At 40.4% G+C, this 14,912-nt stretch overlaps 1 protein-coding gene across 2 annotated transcripts in view; it reads right to left on the bottom strand.

Moving 5' to 3' along the window:
• Positions 1-2,850: 2,850 nt before the first annotated feature.
• Positions 2,851-14,912, bottom strand: part of shtn2 (shootin 2) — a 15,858-nt gene continuing 3,796 nt past the window's right edge. For both annotated transcript variants that reach the window (XM_050067975.1, XM_050067976.1), the window contains 13 exons: positions 14,192-14,378; positions 13,585-13,682; positions 12,813-12,894; positions 12,121-12,215; positions 8,848-8,994; positions 8,612-8,765; positions 6,680-6,821; positions 6,446-6,504; positions 6,156-6,253; positions 5,963-5,983; positions 5,823-5,876; positions 5,595-5,730; positions 2,851-3,251 (listed from right to left, as the gene is read on the bottom strand). In XM_050067975.1, the coding sequence (XP_049923932.1) occupies positions 3,094-3,251; positions 5,595-5,730; positions 5,823-5,876; positions 5,963-5,983; positions 6,156-6,253; positions 6,446-6,504; positions 6,680-6,821; positions 8,612-8,765; positions 8,848-8,994; positions 12,121-12,215; positions 12,813-12,894; positions 13,585-13,682; positions 14,192-14,378 (1,431 nt within the window). In that variant the 3' untranslated portion in view covers positions 2,851-3,093. The remainder of the gene's footprint in view (positions 3,252-5,594; positions 5,731-5,822; positions 5,877-5,962; positions 5,984-6,155; positions 6,254-6,445; positions 6,505-6,679; positions 6,822-8,611; positions 8,766-8,847; positions 8,995-12,120; positions 12,216-12,812; positions 12,895-13,584; positions 13,683-14,191; positions 14,379-14,912) is intronic.

Below are 14,912 nucleotides of genomic sequence, written 5' to 3'. Positions count from 1 at the left end.
GTCTGGTTGGAGGGGGAGTGCAGCAGTCTGACAGATAAGTCAAATACGGTGTCTTGTTCCTGAGAAATAAACAGTAAACAGTTGAATTTATTATATTTATATATACCCGCTGTTCACATGCCTTGTGGACAGGGAGGATCGAACCTACAACTTTGGGACTGATGGATCGAGAGCTCTACCTCTACCTCCTGGCCCACAGCCAACACTAACCCCCCAAAATTAGACAACTTACTGTCCTGATTTATGAAATGCGCTGTTTGAGTATTTAGTATAGTTTAGTTTAGTCTATTTCGTCATTTTCAAACTTATAGAAATCAAATACAAGGGTAGATAGATGATACATAACATTGCATTAATGTTTTTTTTTAGTGTATAAAAGGTAACCAAAAAAAAAACCAAACAGGACCGAAAAGGCTTATTACACCTACCCTTTTAACACTGATTGTTTTTGTCCGCCCCCTTTAAATTATACAGAGCAATAACAAACTGAGTGAGTGTATGGGAGACAAAGGAAACGTTGATTTGATTTACTAGCAAAAAAATCTGACTGTTAAATTAAAATGATGAGAAACAAAGTCAACATTTTGTCATGCTATCATAATTAATATAATAATTTTGCCATGGTAAATCTTTTTGATTTACCATAGTACACACTGGCCTTAACTGTGTTTAAAAAAAAAGGAAAAAAAAAGTGGTTGTTTAAAGTCAAACAACACACAAATGATACAATACCTTAAAAAATATCGACATTAAGGGTGTTATGATATACTAGTATTGACTATAAGCCTGATATTTAATATAATAATAAAAATATTGACATCATTTTAATAATACACACATGCTAATTTAATGTATATAATTCTGTGCCTCCTAAGTAATTTCCATTTTTTCCGTCCTTGCTTTGCCTCCCCCAATACCATTTGGTTGCTTTTTTTCACTATTCATTAAGTATAGCTGCTCTTTTTGTATGACTTTGTAGTTTTGGTTACAGAAATTATAAGTGTAATTCATTCGCAAAAGAAAAGGGATAAATGTCACAATAAGCAAAGGTTAAATATGAATTTGACTAACAGCATTACCCGAAGTTCCTCAAAATTTTCAACAGATATCACGATATTGTTATTGTGAACTCTTTTGTCCTGTGGTATCAATCTGATGGTAGCCCAATTTGATGCCATTTATGACACCACGGGGAAACATCAGCATTGAGGACATATTAATATTGATAATTTCTAACATGTACAAAAAAAAGATATGAACCTACAAACAAGCAGACAGACAGAAAGAAAGATTTGCAAATAATGAAAAGCATGATGAAAAAGCAATTGTCAGTGTATAGTTACTGTGACTTACATATCTGAAAAGGAGCAGGAGAAAGTACAAACGTATTAAATGCCACCCCTTCTCTATAAGTCATCGAGCGAACTGAAACAGACCGCTTAATTCAAAATGTTTATGAAAAGATAAATATAACAAGACACAATATGACGACCTTCCTTTTCTTGTTTAACAGCAGAGAACATGAGAATGACTGTAGTAAACAACAGAGTGAGAAAGCGCAGCTCTGTTTTGTCAATACTGAGGAAAACGAGAAATGAAACTGTTTAAAATATTTAGAATCGACATCTATCGAAAACGGGTATTTTTGAAACACTGTTGTGTAGTGCTGCACGCCCATAAATGTGCCACAGCTCTGTCTGTATTCATGAAATTAGCTGGTTTCTCAATGTGGCTTCATTTGTTACAGGAACTGTAACCTTGGCAAAGGTCGTAGATACAAACATGCTTCCTTTCTTCTGTTCGTTAACCTGGGAAATATACTGTAGAGTCATCATTTAAAGGATTAGTGCCACTCAGTATCACTATCGTCTCTCGTTAACGCACCCTTTATGTTGGTATTAACTTGAATATAGAGTTTCAGTTTCAGAACCTCCTGTGTCACTTTCATTACCTGTGTATGTGTCCCTCTTCTGCTTTCTTTCTTTCTCTCACTCACACACACACACACACACACACGCTGGCTTCCATGTGCATTGATTCAATAACACTATGGAGGCAGAATACATTACTGCGTCCCAAAAGCTAACACCTCTGAGACTGAGGAGGAAAACAATAAAAAATGTATGCTGCAGAGTGAAAAGGCAGACCTTCTAGTAAAAGGAGCTAAATAAAGTAAATATATAATGTGAAACAGTGTGAAGACACTAAAATGGTGTCGGAGTCAAAGGTGAGAGTAATTTCATCTTTTCAAATGCTTTCAACAAAGGCAGAATGGGCGGCGTGGTGTGAGGTGTGTGTATTCATTCATGCATGCATGCACACGTATATACAGTATCTGTGTGAAGGTGAGAAAACAAAAGGCGACCCGCCGCATTTAAAGATACTTTCAGGAGGAAGCGCGCAGATCACCTGAGGCTCTTATCTCAACAACACCTCTGGACTCTGGGTGTGAGAGCTTTAATGTGCCTAAATAAATGGCAGCCTGCATCCTTCTGCTGGATCGAGCTTTAAGAGACAGACACCTCGGGAGAGAAGTGGGTATTCATTTCATAAAGTGTTTTTTTTTATGCCTCGGGCTATTTTTCCATCTATATTCTATAGCATAAATGAAGCCCTGTAAGTTGCACTTAGATCAGCTGAAGCCGAGACATCCAAAAAGGGCAATGCTTGACATTAAATGCAGCTGAATGAGTTCCATTTCCTCTGATTTCCTCGCAACAAGTACACGCTATTTGAAGCAGATGTGGGTTAAACGACATTTGAAAATTGCTTTTCTTTTGGGGGGTTTCTGAGCCCTGAATGTTTGTTCGCGATGTACGATGCTTCCAGGAGGATAAATGACAAATTAAGAGCTGTTTTCTGACATCACATGATCCAGAAGTCTTTATTTTAGCATTCAGTACAGACCACGATCAACTGACATTTTATTGTAATGTAATCACAAAAGCTATGAATTCCTGTATTTATTCAACAAATATATAAAGATAGAATTGATTCATTTGAAGTAAAAACAACAGTGATATTCAGGAAATCAGTAACAAAAAAACTCATCATATACAACAGTAATGACAAAAAGACTTCCTGTTACCACTCTCAGTTTTCCTGGCTGATGATCAGCGCTGACGCTCTGATGCGAGAGTCTCTCTTCTCTCTGTTCTGTTTCAGCCTGCGGAGCACAGGGGCGCTGCTGCTCTCGCCTGCCCAGGGGACGTCTCCCGCTGCTGGGACACTCGGTGGACCTGGCTGAGCATCTGACCAAGAGATTACCTCAGGTCAAGCACAAATCCAAAAAATGAGAACTGAAAGATGGGCTATAAAAGCTGACCACAGTGATATGATAAAGCACTTTGTTCTGATTATAAATATTGCAGAGGCAAAAATTCTCTCTGCGTGCAGATCAAATGTTGAGCCTGAAGTGATCTGATGGTTACTTTTCACTCCTTAGCTTTTCCTTTTAATATATTTTAGAAGTCATATGCCACAGTGCATCACTATAAGAAAAAAACAACATGAAATTACCAGAAAAATGATAAAACAATGAAAATAAAATACAGGGATGACTGCATGTTATGACCTGGTAGGCCTTTCACATCAGTTTCTTTTCACATTAGTGGCCCAATGTATCCTCACACAATGGTTCATATAATAACTAACGAATTAGCACCCCACAATTACCGTCACTAGGTTACATATTTAATGTAAAGTTACGTAGGTTAGGTTAAGGCAAGTAAAGTTACATAGGTTAGGTTTGGGAAAAGAAACATGGTTCAGCATCACTACGTTACGTACTTAACGTAAAGTAACGTGTTAGGTTTAGGAAAGTAAAGATACGTAGGTTAGGTTTAAGAAAGTAAAGTTATGAAGGTCAGGTTTAGGAAAAGAAACTTTGTTGGGCATCATCACATTATGTACGTAACGTAAAGTTACGTACTTAACGTAAAGTTATATAGGTTAGGTTTAGGAAACTAAAGTTACGTAGGTTAGGTTTAGGAAACTAATGTAGGTTAGGTTTAGGACAAGAAACTTTGTTGGGCATCATCACATTATGTACGTAACGTAAAGTTACAGAAACTTTGTTGGGCATCATCACATTATGTACGTAACGTAAAGTTACGTACTTAACGTAAAGTTATATAGGTTAGGTTTAGGAAACTAAAGTTACGTAGGTTAGATTTAAGAAACTAATGTAGGTTAGGTTTAGGACAAGAAACTTTGTTGGGCATCATCACATTATGTACATAACGTAAAGTTACGTACTTAACGTAAAGTTAATAGGTTAGGTTTAGGAAACTAAAGTTACGTAGGTTAGGTTTAGGAAACTAATATGTAGGTTAGGTTTAGGACAAGAAACTTGGTTGGGCATCATCACATTATCGTAAAGTTAAATAGTTTAGGTTTAGGAAACTAAAGTTACATAGGTTAGGTTCAGGCAAGTAAAGCATGTAGGTAACGTAAAGTTACGCACTTAAAGTAAAGATACATAGATTTAGTAAAGGTAAGTAAAGTTACGTAGGTAAGGTTCAGGAAAGTTAAGTTTCATAGGTTAGGTTTAGGAGGGTAAAGTTACGTAGGTTAGGTTTAGGGAAGTAAGGTTATGTAAGCTAGGTTTAGGAAAAGAAACATGGTCTAGCGTCATCAGTTTACATACTTACTAGAAAGTTACACACTTAACGTAAAGAAATGTAGGTTAGGTTTAGGAAACTTGAGTTACATATGTTAGGTTTAGGAAAAGAAACATGGTGATGATGTACCCTAAAATAATTCAAAGTTCACTTGGTTTCACACGGGACACAAATCCAGTGTCCTGGGGGAAAGTCTTGTGTTTGTTCGACCCATCCGCCACCTCAACCCTCCTCCTTACACGTACTTTCATTCTTTATACTACTTCCTTATTTACTCCTGTCAGCGCATCAGTCCCGTGATTGCAGCCTTCCCAATTACATGGGTCATACAGGGATTACAGGGTCCTGATCACATGGGTTATATACGAATTGTGTTGCATTACTTTTCGTAGGTTTACGTACAAACAGTGCACGAGAGCAGCCTGAATGACCTTATAGTATTAAAGGAACACTTCAACATTTTAGAGCATCCACTCACTCTGTGTTAAACTGTCAATTTTGTGGTATACACCACCCTTTGAGAATCAAAACATGCTTTCAGACACCACACAAATGTCTTCATCTTGGACCTTATTAAAATATATCCCATGATTTCTAACCTTGCAATAGCTTCACGATTGAGACATTTTAGACATGATTGTCCCTGTGCTTCCCACTGGGTTCAAACACAGTCTAAAGGGAATCACTTAGGCGTTTAGTGCCTGTGTTTTGTTACACAAACTCATAAATGATATTTGACAACATATTAATAAACCTAATTTGGGTTTAAAACACTGAATCTATCCCTTGAGACGTATGATTTACTAATTGAGGTGTGCTACACCATTTGTGGAGGTGCTGACACACAGGAAACCAGACAAATACATAAAAAACAACAACAATAGTAATCTAAACTCATTTAACAAAAGACAGAAATAAAAGACAGACACACTGTGGCATTATTCTGACCACAGGAGTGTCAGGACAGCGTACCGTGTGTTTGGTCTTGGTTCTCCCCCATCGCTCTCCTCCTCCTCTGGAGCACCTGCAGGAGCTCAGCCTCCCCAACATTTCGGCCAAATACCCGCCTGGACGGCAGTCTGCGGAGCTGCTGATGTTTCATGGTGTCCTGGTGTGTAGAGCGGTCACAGATGTTTCAGTTGCCTTTAATTACTCAAGGTTTTGCGTTTATGACACACAGTATGAGTTGAAATACGTTACCAGCATTCCTTTCAACTCCACGATAGCTGATTTTCTGTTCTCACTCCTCTGGTCCTGCAAAAAGATTTGGAAACATTCTGGTGTCACAGCTGCTTTATAATAAATACAAAAAGGAACAAATGGGTACGAGGATAACTGACCTTCCATGCGCTGTCATCGTCCTGTGAGCAGAGAAGTCAGATCTTAGTCATCAGTTTATTATTTATCACTTTGGGTTTTATTCTTTTACAACTTCAACTGGTCATATAAAATCCTAAAATGTGAACACACATTATAATCAATGGGAAATGCAAATAAAGGAATTTTAAAAGTCTGTAAATACAATTTGTCCACCTGTATTTTCTTGATGGGCCTCAGGATGATGCCTTTCTTTATCCTCTCCATCATCTCATCCACCGCTTTTGTCTTCATGTCCAACATGGGTGCTGCTTCTAAAAGATTAGAGATTGGATATGATATTTTAAACTGTTTTACACCTTCATGAACTATTGTGTTTTTGAAAAATCAGAGATAATGTATCATAAGAATTCAGAGTAAATTATAAATTTGGGATAAATCTTGGCTTCGAGGTGAAAAGTATGTTTTATGTGACACTGCTGCAGTTGAATGAAAGTGTGACTCACTGTTTTGATCAGCCTTACTGGCACCTTCTTTTCTCCTGCTTCTCAGGAAATCGAGTGAACTTGGCACAGAGAGAGGAAGAGAACGAGGTCACAGGGGTCAAATGGTCACACTGCTTCATAACTTATAAAACACACAGTCGTTAGAGTGTAAAAAGCCTCTGATACAGGATTTGAAGATGTGAAACCAACACTGTCCACTGACACTCCCCATCGCCTGGCTTTAGTTAAACATACTTAGTGACAGCAGAGGAAGGTGGAAGTGGAGGAGGAGGTGGAGGAGGAGGAGGAAGAGCGGGTGGAGGTGGAGCAGGAGTGGCTTTCTCCTCTGGTTCATTAGTTGCATCTTCCCGTTTCAGTGAGTCTTGTAACTTCTTTACTACAAAGGAAGAGAGTGAAACATTTCCTTTGATCATCAATATCGTGAGCTAAGAGAACATTCACCCTGGAAATATAAATTATATTGCTGCATTGTAAACACCTGTTCATTCAGAGAGAAAGAGACAAGCCTGAGAGTAGCCCTGAGACAAGGATTTTGCAAAATATCATTTCTTATGGGCAACAACAAGATGAATCATCCGGAAAGCATTTGACTACACAGCCTGCAGAAAACAAGTGGCAACCTCCTGGGCTGAAAAATGAAGCCCACACCAAAGATGATGATAAATAAACATGTTTACAAAAAACAGTTTTGGTCTCTATAGCTATTTTCAACATTCATGACAACTGTGAGTTACAGGCTGTCTGGGTGGTGCCACTGTAGTCTATGAGTCAGCCCCACCCTCTCACACAGATATGAGTCACAGGTCTCTTCTGGGTCATATCTGGCCCAATACAGTAGTTGACTGAGTAGGTGACTCAAAACACACGTTAAACACACATTAAACATGGCTTAATAGAGACAATTTCAAACACAAGTACACAAATCGGCTTCACTATAACTCGCAGCATTCACAGACAAACACTTGTCTTTATCTGGACACATTTTCCCCACAAATACAACATGCTAACGTTATTAGCACAAGCCTATGGCATTTTACATTGAATAAATTAGCCTAGCAGGTAGCGATCTTTTCCTCTACTCATATGAAGCCAGGAACAACAGCAACATGTAACAAAGGTAACGGTACATAATTTGGCTCCATTGCAACTCGCAAGGTTCACAGACAAAACAACTGTCTGATACTAAACACGTTTTCCAAACAAATGTAACATGCTAACGTTATTAGCACAAGTCTATGGCATTTTACATTGTATAAATTAGCCTAACGACGAGCAGAGGTTTTCTCTGCTCATATGAAGCCAGGATAAATCACATACAAGACTTAAAATGCTATTTTTGTGGAGGCTTTATTGTCTTCACCATTTATTATTTCTTATCTGTGAAATTAAAGTAAATAAAAGTTTTGTTTCCACTGAGGGAAATGGTTTCAGCTTACAGAAATAGACAGGAGGTCTGCGTCACCGCAACGTGTAGTTACATTTCTGGGACGTGCACGTCAGGCTACGGCGTAGGCTCTGTGTCAGCGCTGCACCATAGGTACCTTTAGCGGTGGTATGAGATGCCATTTATTTGATGCTCTTAGCAACTGCCGTAGTAATAAGAGCGAGAAAGTCAGCACAGGGTGGGAAAGATGGGTCAAATGAACTCCAAACTTTAACTCAGGAGTCTGCTGTTTGTGTCCAGTGTGAAACCAAAAGTTGATCAAGCTACTTCAATCACAACATAGCATGCTAATATATGTAGCATACTATGCTACAGATGTATGTCATGTGACTTTACATTTCGTTAAGAGTTAAAATTTACTTATTTTAAGCCAAACCATGATGTTTTGTCTCAAACCTAAGCCTGTACTTTTGTTGCCTGAACCTAAGGAAGTAAACCTAAAAAGGCTTTTTTGTTTGTTTTTGTTTTTTTTACAAATGTTGGAAGTTTGCTTTCTTTACTTTACTACTAACCAAACACACATTAGAAGAAGTGACAATAGCTACTGAAACACAACATCTGTGTTTTTAGGAGGGCTTGCAATGTGTTGCTTCATTTAGAGTTTTTGGGAGCCAACATAGACGCCAGTAGAGGAGACTCCACTTTGACTTCACCCACTGACCCTTTCCTGGTGCTACCATAAAGCATGTTTGCTAAGAAATGGTTTCTCCACAAGCAGCTACCTTCCTCCTGAAGCTGTGTGGCGGCGCTGTTAGCTTCAAACAGCTGCGTCTCCAAGGTCTTCCTCTCCTCCTCACTCTTCTCCAGCTGTTCTCTCAGGTTCTGCAGCTCAGAGCGGACGCCGCTCTCTTCCACAGCACCCTGACTCTGTCTTACCTGAAGGAAACAGGGGACATGATGAAGAACATAAACAGACCATTTTACTGTAATTACACTCTTTTATCACATCTAAACACACCTGGTCCTGGTAACAGCGCTGTATGTCACACAGAGCCGTGCTGATGTTGGAGATTTGTTCCAGAGCCTGCTGCAGCTGCAGGCCAGTCTCTGAGCTCTGCATCAGTATCAGACTCTCCCTGTGGGCCGCCTTCTGCTGCACCAACATCTTACAAGACAAACCAAATTCACCTTTTGACACCTTGAACACTTCTTTATCATTATCTGCTTCTACGAAAATGGAAAAAGAAATCCATTAATGACAATGAGCCACAATTAGAGGGAAAATAAAGTGAGATCTGAGTGGCTGGCTGTTAATTTTCTCCCGCAGGAGGTTGTCACAATGCAGAGAAAGTGTTTTCAAAGCGAACAATGACTTGGAATTACTCATCGGCTCCGCTGAAGAACAGCAACAATGCAAACAGGACGATTTGGCTGTGAGACAAAGCTTACTTTTCTCCACATTATGATAAGTGGCTTCGAAGGAAAAATGAAAAACGTCAAGCTTTGCCTCGATTCGCTGAAAATTAGATTCTTTCTTCTGCAGTGAGACAAATAAACACACCGGCTACAGTTAATCACTGTGGTTCAGAGCTACTAAATGATCAGAGTGCTATAAACAAACATTTAGTTCTGTGGCATGAGCTTGTGTGATGTTTAGTATTATATATACAGGTAGAGATGTTGGTACTGATCAATTAGATTACATCAGATATTGTAATTAATCCACAAAGGGAAAGTAGTTCGGCCTCCCGGCCTTTCCAAGTGGCATTTAAACAATTCAACCTTGGTATTTTTTACCGACAAATCCCTGCATTTCTCAGTGGCATCTGTGGTACTGAACCAACACATCACAGTAGCCCTTTTTAGATAGGAATTGTGCAAATTTGCAGGAAAGCCCAATCAGTCTTTTTTCAACATTGGCAGTATAAAAGCAAAATCAGGGAGTGCAGCAAAATGCCGCCTGCCTACTTTTGTTTATACAGAATGCACCTTTTTCAGGGCAACTGACGGTTAATGGCCTCTTCGTTTGCAAGGACAAGGAGGGAGCGCAATTCCTAGCCTCCCCAGTCGCTCATCTTTACAGTGTCTGTCAGGTTTGTGTTTCCCTCTTGCTACTAGCTGCTCACTAATTCCTGCTATCAGCTGTTTCCTGTTTATCCACCGCCAGTGTCTCGCACGTGCGGCGTCTTCAACAGCCCCTCCCGTTGCGGAAGGCCACCCCAGTCTTTTTAAACTAAAAGGGTTCCGCCAATATGACTACCCTACGAGGCGGAAAACTTGGCACCTCGGATCAACTCGCCAATCCGGCTCTGTGTGTCTAAACGCTCACAGCTTGCCGGCCAAACGGCCCAACATTCATGGAAAATCTGGCAGTGTAAAAGGTGCTAATGTTTCCCAGCAGCGTATAAGCCCCTGAACCTAGATGTTATTTACCAAAACATGGCAGCATTTACCCACGTTGTTGTTGCACCAAACTTTGGTATTTTTTACCGACAGATTGCGGCATTTCCCCGCGGCATTTGAGCCATGGAACCTGGGTGTTTTTTACCAACACATGGCTGCATTTCCCTGCGGCGTTTGAGGAACTGAACCTGGATGTTTTTCACTGAACCAAACTCGCTTTTCCATTGGATCTTGTGCAAACAAACATGACTTTTTCCTAATCATAACCAAGCGGTGTTGTACAAAAACTACAAAATATTGTACAAATGTAACGTATCTGTGGTTTGCAGGAACATATAATACACAAAAAAAATTCTGGAGATTAGGTTGGAAAGACATGCAGCGACTAACACTTCATATTCAAGAAGATATAAATGTATCACCTGGCAACTAAATAAAAAACCCAAGATCACATAATAAATAAAAGACCGAGTATGAAAACAGGAGCAATAAAAATTGTATTTCAAGTGCCTTCTTTAAAATTATCTATTTGTCAGAAACAGACAAACCTACAAGCCTTAAAAACCTGAAACTGTTGAATTGTGTGAAATAACACACAGTAAAAACCCCTTCATTCTCACAGACAATACAAAGTACATGACCTTAGTGTATTGTGGTAAAGTGGATCCATAAACTGTACCTCTCACAGACACTTTGTGAGAACAGGTTGGGTGATCAGAGAACAGGAAGTGAGAGAAAAGGTGGTTTTCATTTCTGTGTTTTTACGGCGAGGACGAAGTGAAGCAGCAGGTTTAGTGAGCTCTGTTTCAGCACACGGCAGCACGAGGCTCCGCGCTGCAAATTACACCGCTCTAATCTCGGGTCTCCCTTCAGCAGAGGGCAATTTTCACACAGCAATTAGCACAATTATTTCATACATACAAACCCACAGACAGACACAACCATGCACGGCTGCACAAAGAGACAAAGACACACACAGACACAAAAAAACCTTCAAATTGTTTCCTGTTTTGAGGCCCTGCGTCATTATACCACCATGCATCACAGAGGAGAGGTGTGAATGGTTGGTGTTTTCAAAACACATGAAAACAGACAAATAGTAGTGCATACAAGAGGCATTCAGCGCAGGGGGGTCTTTTACCATGAATTGAGAGTAAAGGGAGGGGATTGTGTGAACAGTTGGGGGTCCTTTTCACAGGTAAGGACCCCTGCGAGGCAGCCCATTGTGCGCCTGTCTGGTAAATGGAGGACGCTGCGCACAAAGGCGACAATTGCTATATGCTCGGCAAAACATAAAGGTGTCAGGCAAAGACAGGTTGTGCTTAAAGACCACTATTCTCCTTCAGCGGCAGTGATGACCACTAATTATGGGGAAGGGAGGGGCTAAATGGGAAGGGAAGGGAACAGACAGACGTTTTTTGAAAGAAAGAGCCTTCATTATGGGAGCAGCTGGGGCAGCAAAAACTGTGTTGTGTGTGTGTGTTTGGGTATGTGGATTTTAAGTGAATTGGTTTTTTTACGGCTTGTGTACGAGTGGGTGTCTGCTTTTGTCTTGTGTGTGAACGCCTCGCCTCGAACAGAGAGTCTGGATTAGACCAAAGTGTCATCGGTGTGAAAACAGAGAATGGAGACCCCTTCTCCTGTCCAGCCATATCAGCTGACAGCGGATGTGTGTGTGTGTGTGTGTGTGTGTGTGTGTGTGTGTGTGTCCCACCCCTTCTGTCCGAGTGTCCGTCTGTTTGCCGTGGCCGCCAGCAGGTCAACACTGCGCCCTTCCTGTGGCACGACCTGTCACCCTCAGTATCTATAGGTGTGAATGTACGACAAAATGTTTTGCGCGCCGTGCAGACAACATACACACACACACACGCATGACACACGCTCACACCTGGTGGGCGAAGACTTCAGCATGCTGCCGGAGGCCCTGCTCCAGCTCCAGCTTCTGAGACATTTCTGTGAACTCCTCGGTGACAAGCTGGGACACTGGGCACGTACACACAGAAAACACACACACACACACACACACACACACACACAAAATTAAGTGGCATTTAGGCATTCATGATGTTTTTGAATGAGTAAATGAAACGTACTAAAATGATGCACTGCTTAATAAATTAGTCAATCTGCAGAAAATGAATCAAATTTGTCTATTAATTAATCACTTTAAGTTATTTATGAAGCCATTTATGCGCTCGTTCAAGTCTCTCAGTTATGAGGATTTGCTTTTTTTCTGTTTTATATAAAACTCCACGTCACTGGCATGGCAGCAGAAACCTCAGAGACAGCTATCTCAACACCTCAGCAGATAAAACCAAAACTGTGTGTGGCTAGAAATCACTACAAGTAACAGGAAATGTGGTGTTTTTTGTAATTTGGACAAACCTTTAAATACTTTTAGGTTTTCGACTGTTGGAAACACAGAAAGACTATTTTTGTGACGTTTTCTAGACTAAATAATTTATATCTACAGATTTATTATTTAATATCAGCCTCATTATATTTTGAAAAATATTGATAGACTCATCAGCAATGAAAAAAATTATCAGTTGCAGTGCAAATGTAATGAGTGCGACTCACCCCGTTTCATTTTATTCATGGTCTTGCTCTGTTTGCTCATTTTCCTCAGTAAGGCCTCTTTCTCCTCGACCTCCAGAACTAGCTGGGAAAACAAATCAGGTGATAAGACTCCAGGAACGAACACACACACACACACACACACACACACACACACACACACACACACACACACACACACCTTTTAACAATTCATTTATGTCCACCTAAAAAGAACTTGTACAAGGACACAAATATTGAAGGTGTTGCCAGGGGTATAGGCAGCTGTGTCTATGGCGCCTGTCACTGATACAGCACAGCACTTTGCAAGCCGTTTAGTCCTCTTTATGCGCATCCTGCATTGTTGAAGCCCTTTTATGACCAACCTGTGAACATGTCCTGGGCTGCCAAATACAAAAAGTCTGCATCTATAACCCAGCTCTGACAGGGTATTAAGAAGTGGTAGGTATTTAATGAATAATTTAAAACCGCAGGCTACCCCTATAACAAACACCTCTTTGGACTGTTCATTAACCACGTCAACATCTGGTGTACTGGCAGACAGATGTGAAAGGCACCTGGGTTACTATTAGAGATGAAACACAGAAGGTTTGACACAGGAATGTTTGTACAATCTCACTGAAGGTGTTAAAGGTTTGATATTTGTTAAAAGGTCCAATACTCTGTCATTCCTTTGTAAGCACAGCAGCTATTCAAGATGTGTGACAGTGTTTCAGTGATCTGCTCTGTGGTGTGATGTAAACAACCACATACACACACACACACACTGATGTACCTGCTCTCTGAGTTGGACTTGCTCTTTTGTCAGATCCTCCACTTGTTGCTCCAGCTGCAGCTTCTCAGTCAGCAGACCGTCCACTGACGCCTGCAGCTCTGACACACACACACACACACACACACACACACACACACACACACACAAACAGGTTTATGACACGTTATAGACGTCCACAACAAACATTGAATTCCCAAAATTAATCCACTTCCTTAATTTGAGTCCAGTTTGCCTATGATGCTGATCTGATGAGGCATGATTTTAGAGCACCGAAAAATGTTGAGGAAAAACATGTTTCATATTTTAAATGTTTCCATTAAAGGTTTACACTGGTAACACAGTGTGACTAAATCCCTTTATAAATATAATACGACTTAACTGCAATTAATTAGCTTGGTTCTTTGACTAATTGGCTGATTGGGTGATGTTTTTTCTTTATTATCAGGTACAAAAGAAGATAAAGTGCCTCTTATTTTTTATTGCTTTGTTCGTTCTTATATATACTCCTAACTGTTATTGGTAGTTTTCGACTTCTATCAGACAGACAATATAAAACGCCACTTATCCCCCTAATTCTAAATTCACACCACGAGCACTGTTGTCCAACCTGCGATCTTGGCTTGATTCTGCAGCAGCAGCATCTCCTCATCGCCGAGATTGACCACGTCCTTGCCGTTAACCACGGGGTTAGCCTCTGGGTCAAAGGTCATGGCAGCCAAGTTTTCAGGCAGCTCTGGGATGAGCGGCATCAGCATCTGGCTCGTCCTCTTTAAGGCTTTGTTCTCTTTGGTCACCTAGGCAACAGGGGAGACAACCAGTGAGCCCGGAGGTTTGTGATAGTTTAATTTTAATCTGTTGGTATGAAAACGAAAAAGGTTAGAGTGAAGCCGCTTCTCACTCGAGTCTCTTGACACGAAAAGACATAAAGAGGTAGAGGAATGAAAAGAGACATAGGGAGGGGCAGGGGGACAAGAGAAGAAAGGAAACAACACAAAATAAAGGACATAGGAAAGTAAAGGAAGCAAAGAAAAGATCATGGCAAATGACAGGAAAGTAAAGTAATGACAAGGAAATGAAAGGAAAAAGAAAGGGCATAGATTAGGAAATGGCAGGAAAGGGCACAGGTAAAGAAAGAATGGGATAAAGGAACGGAAAGGACATATTATGGAAGGAAAGGAAAGGAAATGAAATGAAAGGAAAGGACATATGGAATGAAAGGGAAAGAAAGGGAAAAGGAGAGGACATAGGGAAGGTAATGGCAGGACAGGGCACAGGGAAACAAAGGAAAACAAAGGAAAGGAAAGGAAAGGAAAGGAAAGGAAAGGAAA

Source organism: Epinephelus moara, chromosome 17, assembly GCF_006386435.1.
Source record: "Epinephelus moara isolate mb chromosome 17, YSFRI_EMoa_1.0, whole genome shotgun sequence".
Taxonomy (NCBI): Eukaryota; Metazoa; Chordata; class Actinopteri; order Perciformes; family Serranidae; genus Epinephelus; species Epinephelus moara.
This window is presented reverse-complemented; position numbering and strand designations above follow the sequence as displayed.